The 26021-nt window shown below is 51.9% G+C and overlaps 1 protein-coding gene across 2 annotated transcripts in view; it reads left to right on the top strand.

The window, feature by feature from the left end:
• FXR2 (FMR1 autosomal homolog 2) overlaps positions 1-26021 on the top strand; it is a 35722-nt gene that overhangs the window by 7114 nt on the left and 2587 nt on the right. The window contains exons 2-12 of one of the 2 annotated variants that reach the window (XM_067556141.1): positions 14837-14889; positions 18992-19085; positions 19170-19241; positions 20198-20346; positions 22082-22175; positions 23144-23260; positions 23862-24059; positions 24228-24306; positions 24915-25024; positions 25123-25209; positions 25728-25941. In XM_067556141.1, coding sequence (XP_067412242.1) covers positions 14837-14889; positions 18992-19085; positions 19170-19241; positions 20198-20346; positions 22082-22175; positions 23144-23260; positions 23862-24059; positions 24228-24306; positions 24915-25024; positions 25123-25209; positions 25728-25941 — 1267 coding nt within the window. The remainder of the gene's footprint in view (positions 1-14836; positions 14890-18991; positions 19086-19169; positions 19242-20197; positions 20347-22081; positions 22176-23143; positions 23261-23861; positions 24060-24227; positions 24307-24914; positions 25025-25122; positions 25210-25727; positions 25942-26021) is intronic. The other variant, XM_067556146.1, reaches the window with a different exon arrangement.

Below are 26021 nucleotides of genomic sequence, written 5' to 3'. Positions count from 1 at the left end.
AGAAATCAGAACAAGATGTCAATAATTTTAGCTCTTGTGATAGGTTCTTTCCTATGATGGAAAAATGCAAGGATTGTCTTGTGTAAATATGTACTTTATCTTACTTCACACACCCAGTTTTCTCTCTGGCCAAGTGACTCCACCTTTGTGCCTCAGTTGGCCATTTGGGGTAAGCATCCTTTTCTCCCACCCAGTTCTTTGGGGCAATTCTAACCCTGTGCTCTCCCAGGGTTACACTTTCTTACTGTATTGCATGTATGTACAGCACCTAGCGCAATGGAGCCCTGATCTCAGTAAATGCAGCTGTAATAATATCCAAAGTCTTATACCAGCTGCGAATCAATAATCGCAGCACCCATGTGGGATGGTAGGTATGTGTTGTCCTCAGTTTATAGCTGGTGAAAATGAGGCAGAACTGTAAAGTTAGTGTCAGTCCTGGAATTAAATCATTGGTTTAAGAGCCTTCTTTCTGATTGACATTGCTTGCTCCTAGAGCAAAAACTCTTCATAAAGAGGTGGGCAATGAATCTGAGAGGCTGTCTATATAGAAGCTATACATCTGAGCAGATTATTTTAGCAGTTCTTGACGGGGGAAAATGAGCATGTCTTGATGATAAACCAATGGTTTTTAACCTGTAGTCTGTGGACCCTGGGGGGGGGTCTGCAGAGTATGTCTAAGATTTCCAAAGGGGTCTGCACCTCCATTTGGTATTTTTTAGAGGTCTACAAATGAAAAAAGGTTGAAAACCAATGTGATGAACAGTCAATTCTTTGCTTCTAGGTGCGTATTGTGCAAAAGGAATAATAATTTTAGTGCTTTCTTAGACTGTCTTTAGCGGTCTTCAACTGTCTTATCGTGTAAAAAAGTTTGATTTCACATCGAACCCTCTCCCCCCCAAAAAAATCTCAAAGTACGATCGACCCATCTGTTTTTAATCTTTAATCAGATATTGTCCCTGGGAGCCAAGAAGGAATTGTAAGGGTTTTTTTTCCTGAGATAGATGGTAGGCAGGCAGACTTATCTGTTTTATCTTATCATTTAGTACTTTCTCATCAGCAATGAGATGCTACAGAAATCTGCACTTGCTCTTGATTTTTATTAGCCCAAGTGGTTTTACGGGGCAAACTTGCCTCTCTGAAACTGGGATTACGTTAATCACCAATGTAAATGTTCTCAGTGATCTCAGTGAGGGAAGTAACTTCCTCTTAGCAACATCTGGCATCACTTTGAGGGGGTCTCTTGTTATAGGAATTTGGGGGTGGTCTGTCCTTATGAAACAGAGAAGCAAAGATCATAGTTGAATATCCGTAAATAGCAGCACACGATCGGAAAAAGCTAGAGCCATGGGATGTTGCAGGACGGTAGTAACTTGATCTGGGCCAAAGGGGTGTGTGGTATTGTTTGAGCTTTGCCACAGGGCTAATTTTAGACCCACCTTGCCCCTTGGGAAAGCAGTCGAACACGAACCGGTGTCTGGCATCAGTGGATCTGCAGATCAAAGGTGTAAAAAAAAAAAAATCTTTGTGGGCTAATTCTCTGCTTACAAAGGGGCGGAAGGCTATTTTCATCTGACTTGCTGTCTGCTCTCCCTCCTTTTCATGAATAGGGGGTCTCTAACTCCAGCCAACTTTCCTTTGAGTTTAAGGTAAAGGCTTTCTGGAGTCTTGTGAGTGCAGGTTGATAGTAAGATTTCAGATCACAAAGGTTATTTCCCATCTTGTGCTTCACAGTACAAGTCCCCTTTCAGCTTTTTAATAGCAACCTGTCAGCAGCTGCTTATTCCACTGAAATCGGGCCCATGGGGAAAGCTTTGTGGCCTAGGAGATAGAGCCCCGGACTGAAGCCTCAAGGGATCGGAGTCCTATTCCTGGCTAGGCCACGGGCCTGCTGAGTGACCTTCGTTAAGTCATTTCACCATTCTGTACCTCAGTTTCCCCGTGTGTAAAATGGGGATGATGACACTGACGCCTCCTCTGTAAAGCCCTTTGATGTCTACTGATGAGAAGTGCTAGATGTTCTTGTTACTGAGCCGGGCATTGCACAGAGGGATGGTCGTTGCAGCAAAGAGCTAACCCTGGAAGAGTGGGAGAAAGGAGTTTGCAGATGGGGAGGTCAAGGCTCAGAGAGATTCAGTGAGTTTCTGGGAGTTGCACCTGAGACCTAATGCAGTGCCTCAGTGGTTGCCTGCTCAGCCGTTCAGTCACCTCTTTCACCGTGAGAGACTTCTTTCCAGGACATTTTCATGCATCCCCCTCCCCTCCTTCCTTGAGTCTCTTCAGAATGGTGGGATTCCCTGCCCGCCTCGTTGTCATCTTTGCATAGCTTCAGAGCAATGTGGGGCTGTAAGGGTTCCTGAAAAGTCAAGTCAAGCCCCTGCGCTGAGGCAGGACCACATAAAGCTTGACAGGGTTTGTCTCATCTGTTCTTAAAAACCTCCAGTGATGGGGTTTCGCAACCTCCAAATATCTAACCTAAATCTCCCTCGCTGCAGATTAAGCCCATTACTTCTTGTCCTGCCTTCAGTGGAGATGGAGAATAATTGGTCCCCACCCTTTTTATGGCATATTTGAAGACTATCAGGTCCCCCGCCACTCCCCTCCTCCCACCATCTTCTTTTCTCAAGACTTAAACATCCCCAGTTTTTTAGCCTTTCCACATAGCTCAGGTTTTCTGAACCCTTGATCGTTTTCGATGCTTTCTTCTGGACTCTCTCCCGTTTATCGACATCTTTCCTAAAGTGTGGTGCTTGGAATTGAACACTATATGGCAGCTGAGGCCTCTCCAGTGCAGAGTAGAGTGGGACAACTACCTCCCGGGTCTTATGTACGATGCTCCTGTTAGGGCCCCCCTCCAAGAAATCACACTATTGACTCATATTGTGACCCCTCTATGCACTTCCCCCTTATCCACTGTGTCAAATACAAACTGGATTACTTTTTAGAGCTCTTGCCATTTAGCTCCACCTTAGCTCTTAGATGCATAAAGCTACCACCTTGTTGTCATCGTTCTAGGTACACATTTGCCTGTGTTGCCCTCAGCGTGCTCCTAACACTTGCAGCTCTTCAGTAAGAACACTATAATCAAGTCTCATGCTTCAGGTCTTCAGGGTGTTGTCTCAGGGGTCAGGAAGGAATTGTTTTCCCCAGTGCACAATTGGCTAGACATACTCAGGCGTGTTTTTTGCCTTCCTCTGAAGCATTAGAGATTGGCCCCAGCTGAAGACAGGAGAGTGGATGGGGTGGATCAGAGGTGATACCAGGCAGGCCACTAGAAAGGATTTTCTGTGTGTTTCACTTCCTTGCTGAGGGTCACACTGATCCCCAGGTTTAGGGTCAGGAAGGAACTTTCCCTCAAATCAGATTGGCAGGATTTTTTTGCCTTCCTCTGCGGCATGGAGCATAGATCTCCTGCTGGGATCAACTGAGTATATATTGCCTAGTAATTTCCCTGCTGTAGCAGGGGCCTCGAGGATTGGTGGCACCTTTGCTTCTCCTGTTCTCTCACTGTGGCGCACAGGTTGGTCTCCTAAGGACAGAAATGCTCTGGTTTAACTAAAATTGGGGCATGTGGGTGGGATTTAATGGCCAGTGTTAAACCCAAGATCAGGCTGTGTGATCTGATGTCCCTTTCTGGCCTTAAACTCCGTTAAACGATGAAAATCCCTCCTACATAAAGCTGAGGTGACTCTGTAAGAGCTCTGATCGCAGCAGGCTCTTCAGTCCAGCAGACTAAAGGGAACAAGATCCAATAGCTGGAAGCTGAAGCTAGAAAAATCCCAACTCGAAACGGTGCAAGTTTTTAACTCTTCAGGGTTATTATCCATTGGAGCAGCTTCCCAGGGGCCTGGTGTACATGGCAGGGGGTAGGTATACTTAATCCTGCTTCAGTGCAGGGAGATAGACTAGATCAGTGTTTCTCACCGACTGGTCCGTGGACTAGTGCTGCTCCCTGAGATCTCCCTGATAATTGAGGAAGGCAGAAAGTCGGTCCCTAGTATCAAAAAGGTTGAGAAACACTGGACTAGATGATCTTCCAGCCCTGCATTTCTGATTTTGGTGTTGGATTTGTCCACTTGGAATTTTTAAATTGAGAAGTATAACTGGGTTCAGAAAAGAACTAGAGAAGTTCATGGAGGATAGTTCCATCAATAGCTGTTAGCCAAGATGATGAGGGACGCAACCCCTTGGTCTGGCTGTCCTTAAACTTCCAACTGCCAGTAGGTGGGACTGGACAATGGGGGTGGATCACTCGAAAATGCTTTGTTCTGTTCATTCCCTCTGAAGCTGTGGTTTTCAACCTGTGGTCTGCAGACCCCTGGGGGTCCACAGACTGTCTGAAATTTCCAAATGGGTCCACACCTCCATTTGAAAATTTGTAGAGGTCCACAAGTGAAAAGGTTGAAAACCACTGCTGTTAAGCATCTGGCATTGGTCTCTGTCAGAGGACAGGAGGATACTGGGCTACATGGACCATTGGTCTGACCCCAGTATGGCCGTTCTTAGGAGACAGAACATCTTTCTAAAAGAGATACTCTTAGCGTATCCACAGTGTGTTGGGATGGATATAGGCATTGCTGGCTGAATTTTGCAGGTGTATGTTGCACAGGAGATCAGACTGGAGTGCAATTCCCTTCTGGTCTTAAGCTATCAAATGCTGATGGGGACTGGACGGGTGGTGGGTGGAGGCTACCGATCGTGATGCACAAAGTGCTAGGTTGACTCTTTGCCCTAACTTCCTTTCGTCCGTAACTTCCCCCGATGTCTCTTCGCAGTCCTAGATTGTGAGCAGCACGCCAGATTTTTGTGGCTAGAAGGGACCGTTAGAGGTAGTCTGACTTCGTGTATAACACAAGCCCTAGAATTTCATCCTAGTACCCCTGTATTTAGCCCAATAACTTGTGCCGGACTAAAGCATTTCATCCCGGAAGGCAGCCATCCATTCTTGATATGAGGACCTCAAGAAGTGGAGAATCCACCACTTGGGAGTTTGTTTCAGTGATTAATGACCCTCACTTAAAAATAAGGCACAAATTTTTAACTTGAATTTGTTTGGCCTTTATTTCCGGCCATTGGTTCTTGTTCTGCCTTTCTATGCTAGGTGATTAAGCCCTTTTGAGTACACACATGGAGAAAATCTCGGGTACTAAACACCATGACCAAGTCCTCTTTTTAATCTTCTTAAGTCTCTCACTGTAAGGCATATTTTCCAGGTTTGGGATAATTCGTGTGACTTTTCTCTGCTCTGTCACCAATGTTCAATATTTCCTTTTAAAAGGTGGACCCGAGAATCGGATGCAGTATTCCAGCATTGGTCTCATTGAATGATCCTGGACTGGGGCACTAGATCTCGTAGGGTTTCAAATGTGTCTGGTTAATAGAGCCAATGGCTTGAAACCTTACCTTAGTTTATTTAATGGTCTCTCAAACTGGACTTTCTGGTACCCTGGAGAGGATGTGGGAGGCAGTCAGGACAACCCTCCCTTTCTCTATGGCTAGATGAAACTTTCATGGATGATCCTGAAACTCTCTTCTGTTGCAACATAGGGTCGTGACACGGAAAAGGCTGAGATACGCAGTTTATTTTAGACCCCGGCAGTGTGTTGAGGGGAGGGGGGGGCAGGAGTGTGTGTGGGCTCAGAGTGGAAAATGGCGATAAAATGTTCCATGTGCCACTTTGGTATGAGAGGAGAGCTGATCTGCTTCACGCTGAATGAATGATAAATGAGATGCCGTTTGCCAGTCAGTTGGCCAACTCGCGAATGAGGCTGACTACATATATAGCCTCAGGCACAACTGCATTTAAAGGGGACTAGTCTGCCTGCTTGAGACAAATATAGAACTGTTACTCCTAGAGGATTTAATTACCATCTCTGGATTGGGGGGTAGAGGTGTGGGGGAGATCAATTTCTGTGGTCAGATCAAGATTTGTAAAGCAGGGAAGCTAACCTACACAGCTGATCTATCTGTGCAGGGCTTATTTTTCTGGTTGAAGGGGGAGGGCAGGGCAGGACAAAGCAAAGCTTTACTTTATTGTTAGCATGACCTTAAGCAGAAAAAACTCTTCAGCCAGTTGGAGTATTAACACCTGTGAATGCAATCTGGCTGAGTAATTTCAAGGCAACTGGCTGTCTTCATGAAATGCCGTTTTCCCACATAGGAGCGGGAAGGTGGTCTAATCTTTTTTGTTGCTCTCCTCTGAGCACTTTCCAATTTGTCCACCTCTTTCTGAAAGCATGACGCCCAGAATTGGACACACTACTCCAGTTGAGGCCTCACCAGTGCCGAGCAGAGCGGGATAATTACCTCTCGTGTTTTACGTACGACACTTCTGTTAATACGCTCCAGAGTATTAGCCTTTTTTGCAACTGCATCACATTGTTGACTCTCATGCAATTTGCGATCCACTATAACCCCAAATCTCCTTCAGCAGTACTAAGACAGTTATTTCCCATTTTGTAGCTGTGCACTTGATTTTTTTCCCCCTTCCGACGCTTAGTGTATTGCCCTTGTCTCTCTCGAATTTTGTCTTGTTGATTTCAGTTGTCCAATTTGTCAAGGTCATCTTGAATTCCAATTCTGTCCTCCAAAGGGCTTGCAACCCCGTCCATTTTGGCATCATCTGCAGATTTTATAAGCATACACTCCACTCCATTATCCAAGACATTCATGAAAATAAATGTCCCCCAAGTTTCACAGTGAACCATTGATAACGCTCTTTGAGCATGGTGTTTCACTCACTTGTGCAGCCACCTTATAGTAATTTCATCTAGGTCACACTTCCCTAGTTGGTTCATGATGATGTCATGTGGAACTGTCAAAAGCCTTCCTAAAATCAAGGGATATCCGCGCTCTCCTTTCCCCTCCCCAGCCATTTACACTGGCAAAAAAGGCAATTAAGTTGGTCTTGTGGCTAAGCACTGAGATTTAGTAGACACTGAAGTAAAAATTTAGGATGGGATTTTGAAGGGTGCCCAACTCTCTCATTGACTTTAATGAACTCTTTCCCCTTGATTTTATTGTGCCAGGTGCTGTATAAACAAAGTCCCTGCCCCAAAGAGTTTACAATCTAAATAAGATGAGACAACGGATGGATACACTAAGACAGGGAACTACAAAGAAACAGGAAGATGATACTGAGACAGGAGGGTTGTGAAGGAGGTTGTTAGTTTTGGAGGGGGTGTACGGAGAGCTCCTCCCAAGTGTGAGGGGCGGCATAGGAGAAAGCACAAAGGTGCGCGTTTGAAAATGTAACAAGTAGTGGATTGAGGCATGTGAGCTGACTGGAGGCGAGTGTTGATATCTTGATAGTGAATAGCTTTCAAGTGAGGGGGAAAAATCTTGTCTCTACTGCAGATCTCTTAGTGGCATCTAGGGTAATGTTTCTATAACAACTTGTCCAGGGAAATAATTGTTCTTGATTGAGTCCCACTTCCCAGATCGTTAATGCTTGAAATCTGAATTCAGGTTTGTCTAATGCCCTGTTCAGAATTAGTACAGGAGCTGCTGCGTTTGTTAGTGTGTGAGGCAGCCACTGCTGTGATTCACCGGTGGTTTTCCAATGCTTAAGAGCGTTGAATGGCTTTTGTTGTCGACAGCTGGCCTCTTTCGCATGACTCCCGAAACTTCTGTCCCGTGGATCATGTTTTACAGTTCACAATTCTTGGGCTGATATTGCTGGGAGCCAGCTTGAATCCCCCTTAAAGACCATCTAGTCAGAAAAGCACCTGGGGGGAACCTGTCGGGGGGGTAGGGGGGTGTTCTGAATCAGACCAAACAAGGGGAAAGTTAGCTGTGGGGCTGGGACTTGGATCTCGCACCCTCTGTCCTTGGGTAGTCACTTCATTTCTCTATGCCGCCGGTCCCTATATGTAAAATAACTTCCTTTGTCTTGACTATGTAGATTGCAATCTCTTTGGGGCAGAGACTGTCTTATTCTTCGAGTGCTCGCTCGTGTCTGTTCCATGTCAGGTGTCCATGCGCTACATGCACTGGTGTCGGAGATTTTTCCCTCAGCGGTATCCGTAGGGCTGGCTCTAGCGCCCTCTGTAGTGGCATGTGAATGCGCTGGTATAAGGCCCCCCCCAGTTCCTTTTTACTGGCAATGACAGACAATACTACCAGTGGTTTCCTCTGTAGAATTAGTGTGCATAGTTTTAGATGGTTGTAGTTAGTCCCGCAGGGACATAGCTTCAGGGGACCAGGGCATGGTCCCAGGTCTTCAAACCATGTGCTTCCTGTAAGAAGACTTTGCTTGTGACTGATCCTCACCAAAGCTGCTTAAAGTGCCTGGCTTGAGACCCACATCTGGGATAAGTGCAGGATCTGTGGAAACTTCAGACTCTGCACTAAGAAGGAGCGGGCCATCAGGTTAAGAGCGCTCCTGATGGAGTCGACTTAGACTGGGCTCTGAGCTGGGCTGCTTGGACACCGCGCCCAGCACTTCGGCATGAACTCCGAGTGCTCCGTCGGCACTGAGTTCATCCTGGCACTGATCACCATCCCTGGTGCCGAAGAAGCGCCATAAGAAGTGGCACGCCACAAGGGGGTACTTCCCGGACCGACGGAGCAGGGGACAAGCTGAGACCCATGCTGGGCGGCTCGTCTTCCCTGGAAATTGAGTCAGCTGTGGCCTCGCCCATCAGAGCTCCCAGTTCTAACCAGGACCTGCCTCCAACTCCTGGCAGCATTGGGGGTACCCCGCACCTTGCGGTGCCTTCCATGCCTGAGGCCTGGCAAGTGGCCAAGGACTTGTTCTCTCTCCCTGTGCCACCCACTCCTTGGCAGGAGAGACAGCCGAATTGAGACCCCTGCCGGGGCAGCCAGCCTAGAGTGTGTCGAGGGGCAAGCCCACGATGGGGGCCCTGCAAAGATCCCCGACACTTCGACACCTCTCTCTGACCCGTCGTCAGTCACCAACACCCTGGCAGTGGTGGCCAGGACTCCATCACTGGTTCCCAGAGCACCGCCCCCACAGTTGGACTCCTGGTACTGATCTCCGGGCCCTCGGTACTGATCACCGGAGCCTCCCAGCAGGTTGCCAGGGTGCTGGCACTGAGACACGACACCTTCCGCTGCATTAGAGAGGTGGAGACAGGGTCAGCACCGCTGTGGTCCCCAGAAGAGGACCGCTCGGATTCGGAGGGAAAGGAGATCACTTTACCCAAGGGTCAAGTGAACCCAGCCACGGCTGCAGGTTTCACCTCGGGCTTACGGCCACCGACACAATGGCCCGGACCACAGTTGTTCTGGAACCCCTGGGGATTCCCTCCTGTCCCAAGTTCCCAGGTGCAACAGTCAATCTCGGCGACAGTGTTGTGCCCGCCCCCAGACTTGGCTGAGGAACCAGACTAAGCTGTGGGGGCTTTAGTGATACCCCTGGAAGAGGCTACCCTGGCTGCAGCAGAACAGTCGCCCACTCCACCCTTACCTGCTGCCTCCTCCTCATCGCCTGATGCGGCGGTAGTGGGTCCCTCTGCCACGGTCCTGCAGAGGACTTTAGAGCACACCAGGAGCTACTCAAGAGGATAGCTGCAAATTTGCATTTGGAGGCGGAGGAGCTGAAGCAGCCACTGATGGGCTCTAATATTTTGGCAGCAGCTGATGCCCCTTCTAGAGTGGCCCTTCCTGTCCATGAGGACAAGACTTGTCAAGGCCTCATGGCCACCCCCATCCTCTCTGCCCCGTGCATGTAAAAGGGTTGAGGAAAAATGTTCTGTGCCTGCCGAGGGGTTCGAATACCTGTACTCTCACTCATCCCCGGGGTCGCTGGTGGTGTCAGACGCCAACGAGAAAGACAGGTGGGGCAGGCAAGCTCAACCCGCAAGATCAAAGATGCGAAGAAGCCTGATCTCTTTGGCAGAAGGATTTATTCGCCTGCTAGCCTCCAGCTCTGCATGTCGAACCAACAGGCTCTGCTGGGGAGCTATGACTAGAACATATGGCATTCTAGGGCCAAATTGCTGACTCCTTGCCCCAGGAGTCTAAGCAGGAGTTTGTGGCTATTTTGGAGGAGAGCAAATCAGTTGTCCGAACTGCTCTCCAGGCAGCCTCTGACGTGGCTGACTCAGTGGCCAGAACAATGGTGTCAGTTGTCTCTGCGGAAAGCCTCGTGGCTACAGTCATCCAGCCTGTCTGCGGAGGTCCCACAGTCCAACCAGGACCTCCCCTTCGATGGCGCAGCGCTGTTTTCTGACCAAACGGACGCCAGGCTGCACAGCCTAAAGGATTCCAGGGACACACTCTGCTCTTCAGGCCTGTACACTCCGTCTGCTTCCAGGAAGCATTTCAGACCCCAGCAAGTGCAGCCGTTTGTGGGCCAGGCCAGGAGCGAGCCCTACAAAAAGAACAGGGGCTATAAGCGCTGTCAAGGTCAACCCCCTGCTGGTGCTTCGCAGTCAGGCTCAGCCATTACCCATTAGGCAGGCCTTTCAAGGATGCGCCCGGGGCGGCCTAGCAGACTTAACCCAGGATTCAAACTTCCCCTTCTTCTGAAACTGCCCCCCACCCCCCGCCTTCCTGCTTTGGTCTGACGTTCTAGCCACCCATGGGTTCTAAGTACCCTGGCAGTGGGGTGCACCCTTCAGTTTATTTCTATCCCTCCTTCTTCCCACCCCCCATCCCTGACCCCCTTCAGCAACTCTTGTCACAAGCAACTTCTCGTCTAGGAAGTGCAAGCTTTCCTATGGATAGGGGCTGTAGAGGAGGTTCCCCTACATCTGAGGGAAAGGGTTCTACTCCCATGACTTTCTAATCCCAAAGGCCCATGTTGCCTCAACCAATACCTCAAGAAGCTGAGGTTCTGTATGATCTCCCTGTCCTCCATCATCCGCTCCTTGGAGACTTGTCCTCCGCCCTCAGCCTAAAGGATGCATACTTCCACATTTCCATTTTCCATGGCCACAGACAGTTCTTACTTTTTTTGTTGGAGACAACCACTCCTGGTTCATGGCCTTCCCATTTGGCCTATCAACAGCGCCAAGAGCGGTCACAAAACGTGTGGCGGTAGTTGTGGCCTACCTCAGACATTGGGGAATCCAAATTTACCCTTACCTTGATGACGGGGTCACTTGGAAGCTCAGATCCAGCACGGTATCATGGTACTACAGGCTACCGGTCAAGAACTGGGCCTGTTGATAAACGAACAGAAATCTACATTAGTACTGGTGCAAAGGATAGAGTTCATTGTGGCGGTCCTTGACTCTACCTGGGCCAGAGGGTTTCTACCTCAAGCCAGACTTCAAGCCATGTCAGAGCTGATCACCTAGGTCACAGCTCAGCCACTCACCACATCAAGGGTTTGCCTCAGACTGCTGGGTCACGCAACAGCGTGTACCTACGTGGTATGATACGCAAGACTGCGCCTCAGACCCTTCCAAATGTGGCTAGCGTCGGTTTACTCCCCGATGAGAGACAGCCTGGATCTTTACGATCTTGCCTCGAGTACCTGCCTCATTGGCATGGTGGACAATCCCTGCCCATGTAGCAAGAGGGGTTCCCTTTGCGCCCCCCACCCAATACTCTCATTGGTATCAGATGCCTCGGATCTAGGGTGGGGAGCCCATCTCGGCTCCCTCAGGACCCAAGGCCTCTAGTCCGCAGAAGAGCTGCCATTACACACACGTCGGAGAGCTTAGGGTGATCCATCTAACCTGCAAAATACATCTCAAAGAACAACTGGTATAGTAACTCTTTTGTGTGTACATACACCACTTAGCTCAGTGGGGTCCTGCATCTGGCTGTCGTCTCGGGGCAGGTCTACATTTAAAATGTTGCATCAATGCAGCTGCGCCGCTGTACACTTAAGCGAAGACACTCCTACGCTGATGGGAGAGAGCTCTCCCGTTGCTATAGGTAATCCACGTCTCCGAGGCGGTATGTGGATGGGAGAAGCTCTCCCGTTGACATAGCGCTGATTACTTGGGGGTTAGGATGAAATAACTATGTCACTCGGGTGTGTATCTTTACACCAATATATGTCTGTGGGGTAGATCGGAGCTCAGTGCTGAATACAAATAGACACTTCATTTCTGCTAGTAATGATCTTTCTATAGCTGCAAGCTCCATTTAGAATCTGAAAATCAGATTAGGTTTGTGTCTCTGATACTGCAATGATGGAAGATTCGACAGTGCTTTGGGTCAGAATACAACCCAGGTTGCTCTCCTCCATAGCTAGGTACAGGGATAAATGAATTAAAATCAGCAGCTATGAATCGAAGCAGAGAGATTGAATGAAACGGTGCTATCTTTCCATAGCCACGCCGGCTCTAGGAAGCTGCTACGCCCAATCTGCAGTCTTTGGCTTTGTGTATAGCAGAGTTGCAAACATTAAACAAGTTCTTTCCTTCTGAAGTCCCCTGTGAGGCTTTTGTCCTTGCTGTAATTTTTTGGAGTGAGGATGCAAATTTTCTGTTACTTCACGGTGAAAGAAGTAAGGAAGCATGGCTTTTAGGACTGCAGATCCTAGAGTAGTAAACCAAGGCGCGTTGTCTTCACATCCTCTGAAAAAGAGCCAAAAGGTTGGGAGCTTACCCCATCACATCTGGGAGCTGGGGGTTGCCTTCAGAGTCTGCCGATCCTCCCTTTACCAGCCAGGAAAGAGGTGTTTGAGATAAGGGAGAGATTTGGGATGTGGGGATTATTGTTTGGGGTGAAGGGTCATAAAGTTATGTAGGATCATAGAATTGCCATGATAGATCAGACCCAGTGGTTAATCTAGAACCGTGTCTGACTAGCTACTTGGAGATGCAAGAAACTTGGGGTATTAGCTAATTTGTCTCAGCGGGACTGGTTCAGATGCAAGATCACACACTATTGTGTTCCTACAGCGCCAAGCACTTTGTGGTCTTTGAGTGCTATCAGAATAAACAGTTGTCCCTTGTCTCCTGAAGAGCCCTCTAGGGAAAATCAGAGCAGAGCAGTTACTTGGTTATTGTCGCGGTGGCCACTGTAACCCTGTATTGCAGAATCTTGCAAGAACCAAAACCTCTTATTGGACTGGCAACTGGGGAACGCTTTCAGGAGATCCGGTTTGAGCATGTGCCTGCTCCTACAGCAGACTGGCCTTGAGGCATAACCGCGTTCTAGCTACAAACTCGCAGCTGTTGGCTGGGGTGGCAGTGGGGGAGAGGCTGTCTTTGAGCACCTGTTCATCCCGTCATCGGTTGGATTGGTGAGGCATTCCTGTCCCTGGCCTCAGACTCCAAATGCGGAACAAGATCGCCTGGCCCCCACCGCTCCTCGCACAGTCTCCTGGTAGATGCTGACGCGCTGGTGGCTGAACGGCTGGGACTACGATGGAATAGCCCAGCACCCGGTTGCAGTATTTTGTTTGCTCCGTTGGCTGTGCACCGGTTATCTTTTGTATTGGGGCAGTGGCGTGATCTCATGGGTAGGAAAGGACTGAGAATCAGGGGACCCTTAAATTTGTGATTCTGCTTTCGTTGTCAGATGGCGACTTCGTCTATTGTTTGTATGATAAGCTCTCGACGGGGATCGGGGCCCCTGTGGTGCTGGGTGTGATACAGGTCTCCAGCCCATGTCAGGAGTGGCACTAGGTGGGCCTCCTGGCTGGGATCTGGAGGGCTGCCCCCCATCGTGCTGGGCAGTGCACGGCCGTGGTGAAAGACTGTTGTTGGTCCAGAAGAGCTCGCAATCTAAATAGACAAAAGGTGGGAGACAGGAAGGATGATTCCTTGTAAATGAGGAGCTGCAGTACTGAGAGATGAAATGTCACGATCTGAGTTGCACACAGTGTCAGTGGCGGAGCCAGGTCCCGGCCCAGTTCTTGAACCCCAACACTGTACTGCTTCTCTGCTCTCGCTCCTGTCCTAAAATTATGCAGAAAGTTCAGAGCACCTACCAAGTCTGTGCCCAGCGCTTCCTGAAAACCAGGGTACCTTGTGAAGATGTCAAGTGGGGACAGAGGGGGATGCGCTTAGGAAAAACTCAGCCCCTAATTGTTTGGGGGAGGGGTAGCGGTTATAAGTGGAGAGCTGGGTTAATACCATCTAGGTCTTAGCACTTGTCATTACAAGATCTCAAAGCTCTTGACAAGGGAGATCAGTGGCGCTATCCCTATTTTACAGATGGGGAAAACCATGGCACAGAGCGGTGGTTTGCCCAAGGTGTGAAAAGGGTAGCAGCATAGGGCCCCCAGTCTTCCCCGTAGAGATCTAGGAGACCCTAGCAGCTGGGGTGTATCTGCATGGATGGGGTAGCAGGTCTGCTAAACCCCGCCTCAGAGCTCTCTGCTGGGATGGGGTTAGCAGGGGGGCCCCAGAGCTGCAGGGCTTGGAATTGGCAGTCCCCCTTGCTCCGAGTGATTGGTTCAGGCTCTCTGCAGATTCAGGCAGCCCTGCTGCGTCAGTTACGCCCAGGACCTGTTTTCAGGTGTTCCTTCACAAGGGTGAGCACTAGAAATGATTTTTTTAATGAAACCTGAGATGCTACTAAAATCGCTTGACCTCAGGAACCACAGCTCTGGACACAAGCCTGTCGCACTGAGACTTTAGTCCTGCATGTGGCTGGCTGCAGATACAACAGATTCTTCTTATTAGCAACCCCTTGGTTCTAGCAGAAAGTTGCCGTTATCCGCTGACCCCCCTCCCTGCTCCTGCTCTGCTGACAGCCTCCCCGCCCAGTCCACAGACCTTTACCTCCTGGTAGTCCCTGTGCACTGGCAGGTTTGCAGGGCAGTAGCCCCAGAAGGAAGCAAATGGGGTGGGATTGGTTCCTGGCATAATGTTGTTAACCCGAAGTCGTTACTATCCGGGTTGCGGTTAGATAGAATCTGCAGTTCTGAGGATCTCTTACGCTCTCTTCCATTCTCCCTTTGCAGGGTTTCGTTAAAGATGTTCATGAAGACTCAGTCACGATATCCTTCGAGAACAAGTAAGTAGCTGCTGGAGACCTGGCGAGAGGGTGCTGCCCTGGTCTTTGAAAAGAAATTAGCAGGCATCTATTTGTCCTTGTTCCAAGCTTTGGCCTGTAAAATCTGGGTGAATCTGGCCTAATTGGCTGAGATTGAGAGACTCCTCAGGTGGAAGTTTTCAAATGGAGGCTGTGTTGCTCATGGACTCCACTGAAATGTCTGGGAGTTCAGGCACCTAACTCTGTTGCCTTTGCAAATCGTGGCCTTTGTCATCAGTTTTCGGTGGCTGCTTTTATGCTTCTAAATTCTTATTCACATGGTTAGGCCATGCAACCAAGTCAGTAGCAGACCTGGGGATAGAACCCAGGCATCCTGGCCCCCTAGCAGCCTGCTGTCCCAATCCATTAGACCCCCGTGCACCTTCCAGAGTTGTGGAAATCATTCTGGTTTCCTCACTCCCAGCCCACCTGCTCTAACCCACTAGACCCTGTTGCTACATCCCGGGTAGGACTTTAAACGGTAGGCTGGAGATGTCAAATCATCTATTAAGCCACGCGGTTCCTTAATATTCCTTCCGTTTGTTACCGGGACCGGTGTGCGCTGGACTTCAGCGCACAACTTATGGGCAAGCTGTTGCCATCAGTTCCAAGGGACTCTTACACTCAGATTGTAAATTTGACTCCTAAATCGTGCAAAGTTAGCCACAGTCGGAAGTAGCCACAGGTGGCTGTTTGGCTGATGTGCGCCTACCCCAACCCTCCCAGAGCTGGTGGAGGGGAGAGATCGGTGTGGAAACCGGCTGGGGTCCCCTGGAATGCTACAGTCGCCGCTTCAGAGCGCTAAATAAAGCTGCTGCACTCAAGGTATCTGACACTGGGGCCGAACATAACTAGCAGGCTGCTGCTTTTCCAAATTTAGTTCCTGCTGTTCTTCGTGGCACGCGAAGCTCTGCAGAATGAAAGTGACTCATCCTTAATAAGCCAGCAACCTGCAGGCCCCCTTCCAGGGAATGCTGCTAGATTGGCAGCTGTCAATCTACCGCACAGCCGGGTGATTTAGATTTACCCTAGTGCTGAGACCCCCAACGGAGGTTAGGGCCCCACTGTGCTAGGCGCTGGCCGTACAGGTAACGAGTCATTCCTGGCCCATAGAGTTTGCAATCTAATTAAACAAAGGCTTCTTATCTGAGGAAGCGACTGGCATGAGGTCAGAGCTGACCTGAGCCCCAATATCCTGGGTTTCGGTCCTGTTCTCCTGCCTCGCTCAGACGTGCTGATACGCTGCTTCCACGCTGGGGAAGGCCACTGTTCTGTGAGATGAAGGGCAGCTTAATTCCTTCCCCTTCCTGAGGCTGCCCGTGAAGAGCAGTTAATGCCAACGGGGGTGGTGCTTTCATAGGATGTGGGCATCTGCCCTGTCAAATATTTGTCTTTCCAACCAGCCGGATTCCTTCAGTGATGTTAGTATGGCATTTGTCGCCAGGCAGCAGTGAATAGGATAAAGCAACCTTCGTAGAAGAGTGCTTGTTTGCAGATGTCTTGGTGCATGATGGGAAAGGAAAAGAGAGGGCATGTGGTAATCTGCGATTTAAACTTTGGCCCTATAGGTAGCTGAGAATAGAGATGGACAGTCTGCCAGCTCTGTGAGGCGTGGCATCTGTTTATACAGGGATCCCTTGCTTGGCACTGAGATGCAGCCATCTCTGGGGGGGGAAAGGCATTTAACAGCAACTGTGTACGGCCAGGAAGCAAAGACTATTCTCCACCCAAAACGGTGCAGGGGAGGTTGGCATTTAAACAGGAGTCAGACTGCTCCATTTTGATCCAGTTTGCCTGGCGTGTGGCTGTTTGACCCTGGAACTGGAATATTTCCACTTTTAAAGGGCTGAATCAGGAACAGGACAAATGGGTTTTAAATGTAATCCACAAACCAGCAGCTCTAAGAAAAGCAGTTACAGGCCCCGCTGCCTCGGCTGATGATGGTAGAAAGGTAGGCCTGGAAAGGACCTTGACAGGCCATCTAGTCCAGCCCCGGCACTGAGGGAGGATATAAGTACGCTTGATCTTAGCCGAGAGGCTGAGAGGGGATCAGCTGGTGTGTAAGTAAAATACACAGTTCCCTGCGCTGCCTCACAGTCGTGGGTTTCTCTCTTCCAAAAAGTGACCTTTCCACCTTCCTTTTAAAGCTTCTCGGCGCTGCCGGTTGGGCTGAACCTAGCTGTGCTGGCTTGGGCAGGTGCAGGTTTTCCTTGAATTTCTGTGCTTGCATAGCTGGTTTCGGGGCATCATGTTCACTGTGGGACGCTATTTCTGATCAGCCAGTGAAAACTAGTTACGTTGGAGGCCCGCCAGCTCAAGTGGCGGCTGGCGCTTCGAATCCTGTTCCCTGCTAGGTGGCAATAGATGCGCTCTGCAGCCTGCTGCTCGGGGATAGCTCAGCTGTACATCGTTAGGGTCGCCTATTCAGATCTTGGTGTAATTACTCGTGCAAGTCCTGGTGTGATTAACTGGCTAATACCTGGGCAGGTAAACGGTGGAGTTACAGCACCATGGCCAGTTCCCAGAGCCTGCTAGACCACCAAGCCCTACGCTGGCTCCTTCGGCTTCTTGGCTGTGATTCTTTCTCAGCTGGGGGGAGAAATGAGCCCCACAGGCTCACAGCCGCCATTCCTTAAATGCCTCTCCCTGCTTGGCAGGCTGCGGTGTCCTTATGGGGCGTTCTAGCAGCGTTGCTGAGCGGGTGACATTTCCCCTGCAGAGACAGCTGTAGCCTTCCCCCTCCCGACAACTGTTCATGTCTAAAGGCCTCTGGTTTCCCCCTTCTCTAGAGGGTCAGCTCCACTCGGGTTTAGAGGGAGGTGACTTGAAAAGAAATCCCACACCTTGGATCAGTTGGAGATCCTCCCCTGCAATGCTTTTCCCATGAGTTGGGGTGCTAGCTTGGGTGATCTCCCAGTTTGAGTAGTTCCGCATCCCTAGAATTTATCCTTGCATCTGTGCGGTTCATCTGGGAAACTGTCGTTCGAACCCTATTGCTTGGCAGTGTAGCTATAGCCCCACTGGGACTCATGCTCTGGTAGTCTGCCAAAAGTATCCCACAATCCCATGGGCCAACTTTGTGTCCTGGGGACTGTCACGTTTGGTGGACAGTCATGTCTTCCCAAACCGCACCATGAGCAAAGGGCTAGAGCGGCCACGTTTTGAGATGCTGCTAGGAAGTCTGGGAGATGGGTGGTTGGACAGGAGCCCACATAATGCAGGGTAGATGCTGGAGCCCTGCATTCCTAACCAGAGGTTACAGATGAGTACAGAGAGCACCAGCCGGGAGGAGACAGAGTCAAAATAGCGAGAAGCTGAACTGTCTTTTGCTTAAGATGCGAGATGGCGTTTAAAATGTCTGCTTTCTCTCCATCCACCATATTCTGCCTGTGTCACAAAGCGCCCTGGACTGTGCTGGGGATGGGAGACTTGAGTTTGCACTGGGAGCAGCTAATTGCAAAGGTTCATAAATTAATCGTTAAAACAAACAGGGAGGCAAAAATCCCTCCTTAGGTGGAGATGTGAAGCCACAGAAAGTTGAGCAGCATTCAGCTGAAGCAGAAGTTGATCCCCCAGGTTAAGTGCTCTGATGGTATTGCAAAATCCATCTAGTGTCTGTGTGGTGGTGGTCATATTGTGGTAGTTTCTCAGATTCACAGGCTAGGACCCCTTGTGCCAGGTGCTGTACGAACACAGATCAAAGAGAGCTTACGGTTTAAGTAGACAACAAGCCCAAAATTGCTGGGCTGGGAGGAAGGGCTGGTTTAAGCACTGGGCTGGCACCAGGAAGAGCTGAGGTCAGATTCCCTCATTGTCATAGACACCGGTCTCTTGTTCCCCCTTTGGGAAAGTGGGGATAATAATTTCTTCATTTGTCTGCGTAGGTTGTAAACTCTTTGAGGCAGGGATTCCCTTTTGCTATGTGTGTGTGCAGGGCCTGGAATCAGGAACCCCCAGCGTGCACGCACATCTTGCCATGTGTCCGGTTGTCTTCCCTGCCTGCAGTGCCACCTACAGGCGAGTCTGGGGCAAAGTTGCTTTCAGTCGAAGCTGGGGATGACGCCTGTCTTGTGTCTCCTAACAGCTGGCAGCCGGAGCGACAGATCCCCTTCAGCGATGTACGGCTCCCCCCGCCCGCGGACTACAGTAAAGAGATTACAGAAGGGGACGAAGTCGAGGTAGGGGCTGTGCTTTGGGGGCATGCTGCCATGAGCCCGCCGTCCTCACTGGCCCCCCCGCTGACCCTGTCCCTATCTCTCTAGGTCTATTCCCGAGCCAATGAGCATGAGCCATGCGGCTGGTGGCTGGCGAGGGTCCGGATGATGAAAGGAGATGTAAGTTTCCAAGGATATTTGTGCCCCTCCCAGCGCCGATCACTCCTATCTATCCCAGAATCCTCAGTCCATTCGGGGTGCCACTCAAATGCAAGCAGGGAGCGAAGCGATATTAAGATCAAATCTCTTTCTTAAAGAGACGCTCCAGTTCAGCCACAAGGCAGAGACCCGGTTTTTGCAGGACGTCGAGATCAGATGATCACAGTGGTGCCGCCCAGCCTGATGATCTGCAAAGGCTCCCATGTCTCTCTGGGAGACCCACAGTCCTTGGTGCGACTGACTAGACCTTCATCACCTAGTCTGACGTTGCCCAGCGGGGTTGACTCTAGAGTAAAAACTGCACAGAGGGACTGTACAAGAATTAGAACCGCCACAGAGTGAGCCTGCGAAGGGATATAAAACCACATGCTTCGGGCCTTCAGGTCATTAAAGGGTCCCCCACTTAGAACTGTCCCCAAAGCAGGTCTGAAGCCAAATGCACCCGGCTCCATCGACCAAGGTGCTGCTTGTAGCAGAGAAGCTCATTTTAAGATCTGAACAGCTATGTTGGATCAGACCAGGCTCCGTCTAGCCCGATATCCTGCCTCCAAGTAGGGCCCGACGCCCATTGCTTCAGAAGAAGCTCCTCAGGAGGCCGGTGTGGGTTACGTTTCTCCTCTTCCCAGATAAAGACCCTTCCTGATGCCTAATTTTGGTGATGTGAAGCGTGTAGTTTTTTATCCCTTCTCAGGCTTACTCTTTAGTAGTGGTCTCTCTTCTAATAATTGTCCTGGGAGTAAGTGTTGAGCCTCAATAATTTCCAGTGGCAGTGAGGTCCACAGGCTAATTCTATCTGGAAACGAAGCACGGAACTGCACAGCCAATCTGTGCATGGGATGGGACTCCATCCTGTCAGCTGTTTCCCCATCCCTCCCCCCAACCCAAGACCCTGGCTCTCACACAATCTCTCTCCTCAGTTCTACGTAATAGAGTATGCAGCCTGCGACGCCACCTACAATGAAATTGTCACACTGGAGCGGCTCCGGCCCGTCAACCCCAACAAAGTAGCCACCAAATCTAGCTTCTTCAAATACACCATTGCGGTGCCGGAGGACCTCAAGGAAGCGTGAGTGAGACGGGGATCCGGGGGAGCTAAACACCTCTGTGTGGGGAAAGCTGAGTCTCCGTCTTGGACTAAGGAAAAGTTGCTGGCTTGGCTTTTCCTCCGTGGTGAAGGAGCCAGAGACCAGGTCTGCTTCTGCCCAGCCACTTGTGTGAGTTAGAGCAGCCCAGAGACTGCTCTAAACTTGGGGCTTGTCTATATGGGGAAAAGGACTGACATCATTCTGCTGTAGCTGTGCCAGTGAGTAGCCTGTAATGGGACCTGGGAGGAGGAGGAGAATAGCTGTACCACACTCCCTACCGATCCATCCCCTGCGCTGCGGCAGGAAGGCTTCCCAGGTTACGTCCACACCGCGGCTAGGAGCGAGCCTCCCAGTGCGGGTAGACACCCACACGTGAGCTCTGCTTGAACTAGTTTACTAAAAATAGCGGGGTAGGCGTACCAATGAACTGGCCCCCCCGATATGTACTTGGGCAGCTTGCCTGAGCCGCTGCTGCTTTTTGTAATGCGCTAGCTCCAGCAGAACCATAGCAGAGTTGAATTGGGCTCCACAGCCAGGCCTCCGGTCTGGCAATCCTTGGTGCCAGGCAGCTCAGCTGCTTTCTTTCAACTAGCATCTCAATGCTTGCTGGCAGAACAGTAACCTTAACCGCTCGCTGATCTACCTTGGGGCGCTGGAGATCTGGGTTTAATTCCTAGCTTTGCCACGGACTGGACAGATCATTTGGAGTCTCTGTGCCTTAGTTTCCCCATCTGTAAAAGGGGATAACACTGCTTTGCCTTAGGGTGGCATTGAGGATAAATCCGTTAAAAGATTGAGGTGTTCAGATGCTATGGGCATGGGGGACATATGTCCCCTGGAATTCCTAGGGGCATGAGCAGCACGGCTGATTTATATGCTGTGAGGGGCTGAGGCTGATTGGCTGGATGCGTGGTCAATCACCCAGTGAGCTAGAAGCCAGACTTCCCTTCCATGCAAAGGGTTCTGGGTGGGGTAGTCCTTTATCAAACGTCCTGGTTCCAGCTGGGAGTTAGCTGAAGATATACCTTGATTCCTTCCTTGAAAAAGGAATGGTTTTTTTAATCCTCCGAGGTGGGTCTCGCTGCTTTAATCAACACAGCATCCAAACTCTTCCTGCTCCTCCCAGAGAGAATCCAGGGAGAGCACCTAAAATGCTCAGAGGTTTAGAAAACCTGACTGATGAGGAAAGGTTAATAAAAAACTAGGCGTATTTCGTGTTGAGCAAATACTTTAACCGTGGGAAGCTGTGGGGACCTGATAGGTCTTCAGATATGTTGGCGTGATTGCAGAAAGGATGGTTTTCTTTTGTTCTCCACGTCCACTGGCGGTAGGACAAGAAGCTATGGACTAATCTGCAGCGAAGGAGATTTTGGTTTGATATTAGGAAAAACTTTCTCACTCTGAAAGGAGTTAAGCTTGGAGCAGGCCTCCAAGAGAGGCTGTGGAAGCCCCGTTATTGGAGGTTTTTAAGAGCTGGTTGGACAAACACGGGTCAGGGATGGTCTAGGTTTACCTGACACTGCCTCAGCGCAGGGGACTGGACTGGATGACCTCTCGAGGTCCCTTCCAGCCTGACATTTCTATGGTTCCTTACTTGACTCCCTGGCTGAAGATCTGTGGAGTGGGAGTTCCCCAGAATACCTTCCCCAAGGAGGAGTGCTTCTATAGTGCCCCCCCATAGCGGGGTACCCGCTAACCTGTCCCCTCTCTGCGTAGGTGCTCAAACGAAAATGTTCATAAAGAATTCAAGAAGGCGGTGGGAGCAAACTGCATCTTCCTCAGCGTCGCCAACAGCGAACTCTTCATTCTGGTGAGTGAGCCAGGCCAGCGGACATCAGGAGCCAGCGCAACTGAGGATTGGGGGGCGGCAGCCTCGTCAGAGATCAACCGCAGCTGGAGGTGGGAGGCCGAGCAGAGTGGACCAATGCTCTGGGATGTTTTGGAAAATCCTCCTTCCAGCTGCCTGGCCAGCTTGCCTTGCTCAGGGTCGAACTAGTCAGGAGGAAATCGGCAGGGACCTTGGGGTTTTTTCTCCTTCCTGCTGAGATTATCTGGGCAGGTCTCATCTAATCAGTCCCCTGCCTTGGGCATGGGGCCATCTCAGGTTTCCTGTTCTCTGCCTGTGGCCCACAACAGTGTAGTCATCTGAGGACTGAAACGCTTTAGGGGTCTCTGAAGCCACTGAGCTCAGTAGAGGTCTCTGATGGAATTTAATGGCCGGTGCTATCCAGGAGGTCAGACTAGATGGGCCATCTGGCCTTGGACTCTACAAATCTGTGGTGGGAAATCAATGGGAGTTAGGAGCAGTTCCAGAGGCTGCTCTGCGGGGCCCTGCTGCCGGATTCTCCTCTCTTCAGGGCCCCTTAACTCAGTCTGCAAGTCATTAACAGTCCCCTCCTTGGGTCCCATTTGAGTCCCCCAGTCCCGAGCCCTCCCTTCCAGAGCTAGGTCCTGCTTCAAATTTCAGAGGCTTCGCCTGGCTGCCCAGCCTTGACGCCTACCTCCCAGAGAGGGTCTCTGGCAGCAGCTCCCCCGCTCACTGCGGTTCTTCTGCCCCAGCTCGCCTGGTCTCAGGAGCTGTTCGCAAGCTCTGCAGTCTTTGCAGTTTCCTGCGCTTCCCCCCTCGCTGCAGCTGCCTGCGGTTGCCCTGATCGCTCCGAGATGGCTCGTTCTGTAACCAGGGCCGGCTAGCCACCCTGCCCTTTGAGGATCCCGGCTGAGATTCCTGCTGTCGTGGAATTCTCTGACTCCTATTGTTTTCTTTTCCCCCCTGCCCAGTCTACCAACGAATCCACGGTGAAGCGGGCGTCGCTGCTGGGCGACATGCACCTTCGCAGCATTCGCACCAAGCTCATGCTGATGTCTCGGAACGAGGAAGCCAACAAGCACTTGGAGGTGAGCTAGCCTGAGAGAGCGAGCGCCCCGTGGAACCCAGGCGTCCGGGCGCGGGTCGTGCCCTGCTGGGGTGATGGCCCTCACCCCATGGGGTGGTGCTGGCGGGTCAGCGTGACTCTCGCTTCCTCTCCACACCTAGGGGGGCACACCCGATGTACTGGCTGGTCATGTGGTGGGGCTGGCGCCCCAGTGGAATGGGTTTGGGGGCTTGGGTTTCCAGAGCCCAGTGAGGCTGTGGGAGGGGAATCGGTGGCTGTACACGGCCCATCTAGTGCTTCCTCATCCCCGGAAGTGTGGCCACATCCCCACTCGGCCACCAGTGCTCGTAACCTGCCTTCGAGCTGTGTGCGATGCAGCGTGGGGCAGGAACTGGGCTGGATTGCCCGACTGCTCTCTGGTCACCTGACTTGGGCTCCGTTGGGGGGGGGGGGTCACGTGACACTGAAGCCATGGGGAGGGCGTCTCAGCCAGGCATGCCCCCTTCTCTGTGCCTTGGAGCTGCCCGCGCGGCGCCCGGCCTCTGAGCCAGCAGGACTTGGTGCTTAATGGGCTTCCTGGCCTGCTGGGTTTCCTCCCTCTCCCCGGCTGCTCTGACTCCCAGCTCCCCGCCCCGGCTCTCCCTTCCCAGACGAGTAAGCAGCTGGCCTCAGCGTTCCAGGAGGAGTTCACCGTGCGCGAGGACCTGATGGGGCTGGCCATTGGCACCCATGGCGCCAACATCCAGCAGGCCAGGAAGGTGCCCGGTGTCACCGCCATCGAGCTGGACGAGGAGACATGCACCTTCCGCATCTATGGGGAGGTGAGGGCCAGGCCAGGCTCCGGGCCTGGGAGGGGGAGTGGGGTCTGGTGATCAGAGCAGAGGGTCTGGGAGCCAGGACTCCTGGGTTTTATCCCAGGCTCTGGGGGGTGCTAGGAGTCAAGACCTTTACTTGACCAGGTAATGGAGCTGGCTGTCTCCTCCCTGCAGACCCCCGAGGCGTGCAAGCAGGCCCGGAGCTACCTAGAATTCTCTGAAGACTCTGTTCAAGTCCCGAGGAACCTGGTTGGTAGGTGTCACAGCCGTTACCGTGCTCTGGGGGGGCCCGGTGTTCCTGTGGCATCCCCGGGGAATAGGGGGCCTTTCTCTGTCATGGGGACAGCACCTCTGAGGGAAGCAGGGTGCGAGTGCGAATTACCAAGTGTGCCCGAAGAAGTCCCTGCGGGGACCTTTGCGTCTCTCTCACACTTGGAGGCTGTTGGCTTGCCAAGGAAGAGATAAACTGCCGGCAGGGGATCCTGTCTTGGTCCAGAGACCTCCAGTGCCTTCCCGCAGGAAGCCTGCTTGCTTCATGGAAACCCCTCTCAGCCGGGGTTGGGTGAAAAGGCTGGTGAGACGCTTCGTTCGGCGGAGGGTGACGTGTTGGTCGCGTTCAGGTTTCACGCGGGGTGTTTCCGGTGTAGCCGCCTGGACCCGGCTCGGCCTGGCTTTTATTTGGGTCTCCTTCCTTCGGTCAGTTTCAGCTTTGTTTTCTGCTTGAGCTCAAGTGTGGCGGGCGGTAGAGCAGCACTGGGCTGCGGTCAGACAGGGGCGGGGGTGCGCCGTCCGTTTGGGAGCAGAGGTGCTGGGGTTTGTGGGTCCCCGGCCATCACCTCTCCGCTCGCCCCGCCCCAACAGGCAAAGTGATCGGGAAGAACGGGAAAGTGATCCAGGAAATCGTGGACAAGTCCGGCGTGGTCCGGGTGCGGGTGGAAGGGGACAACGACAAGAAAAACCCCCGAGAGGAGGTAAGTGGGGCGGATCCGAGGGGCGCGGGGGGGGGGGGGGGGAGGGGAGGGGAAGCTGTGGGCGCGGCTGTGCTTTGATGGAAGCTCGTCTCTCCCAGGGAATGGTTCCGTTCATCTTTGTCGGCACGCGGGAGAATATCAGCAACGCTCAGGCCCTGCTGGAATATCATCTTTCCTACCTCCAGGTAAACCTCTGACGGGCCCGGCCCGTGCGCGGTGAAACATTCCCCCAGGTCTGAGAACCAGCTCGATCGCCCAGTGTGAACTGGGTGGCGACTCGGAGAAGCAGCCGGGGGTCCTGGCAGGCAGGGTTGACATGGGCATTGCGTGCACCCTGGAATCCGTTCCCTGCTTCCTGTGCAGGCCTGGGCGTGTACAGCCCTCAGGCTCCCCCCCCGCGGGTGTGTTTGCTGATTGATTCCCTCCTCTCACCCCAGAGCTGTCCGTGTGCGACTGGCTTTTGTTCCCTCTTCCTGTTCCGAGGCTGCACTTTGGATCCCACGGCTGCACGGGTGCGACTGCCAATGGGTATCGCTGCTCTGCGGTGCAGTTGCTGATCGGCTTCGCACAGGTGCAGCCGTGTATTGGTTTCAGGCTCCAGGGGTGCGGTTGCTAATTGTTCCCTCCCCGCCCCGCACGCACCTCGGCTCCCGTTCCGCTCCCTGCTGCCTTCTCACCCGTGCGCCTGTCTCCCTGTCCCCAGGAGGTGGAGCAGCTGCGCCTGGAACGACTCCAGATCGACGAGCAGCTGCGGCAGATCGGCATGGGCTTCCGGCCCCTCTCCAGCCGGGCCGACAAGGAGCGGGGCGGCTATGCCACCGACGACAGCACCTCCTCCTCCCTCCACGGCACGCGGACATACGGGGGCAGCTACGGCGGGCGAGGCCGCGGGCGCCGGGGGCCCAACTCCGGCTACGGTACCGAGGGGCTGGGGGGTCTGATGGACAAGGCCTTGCAGTCAGCCTTGACTGAACCTCTCCCCTTCACAGTGACCCCC

The sequence above is a fragment of the Emydura macquarii genome, unplaced genomic scaffold (genome assembly GCF_026122565.2).
Source record: "Emydura macquarii macquarii isolate MOO-44397 ecotype Brisbane River unplaced genomic scaffold, CSIRO-AGI_Emac_v2 contig_306, whole genome shotgun sequence".
NCBI classification, from domain to species: Eukaryota; Metazoa; Chordata; order Testudines; family Chelidae; genus Emydura; species Emydura macquarii.
This window is presented reverse-complemented; position numbering and strand designations above follow the sequence as displayed.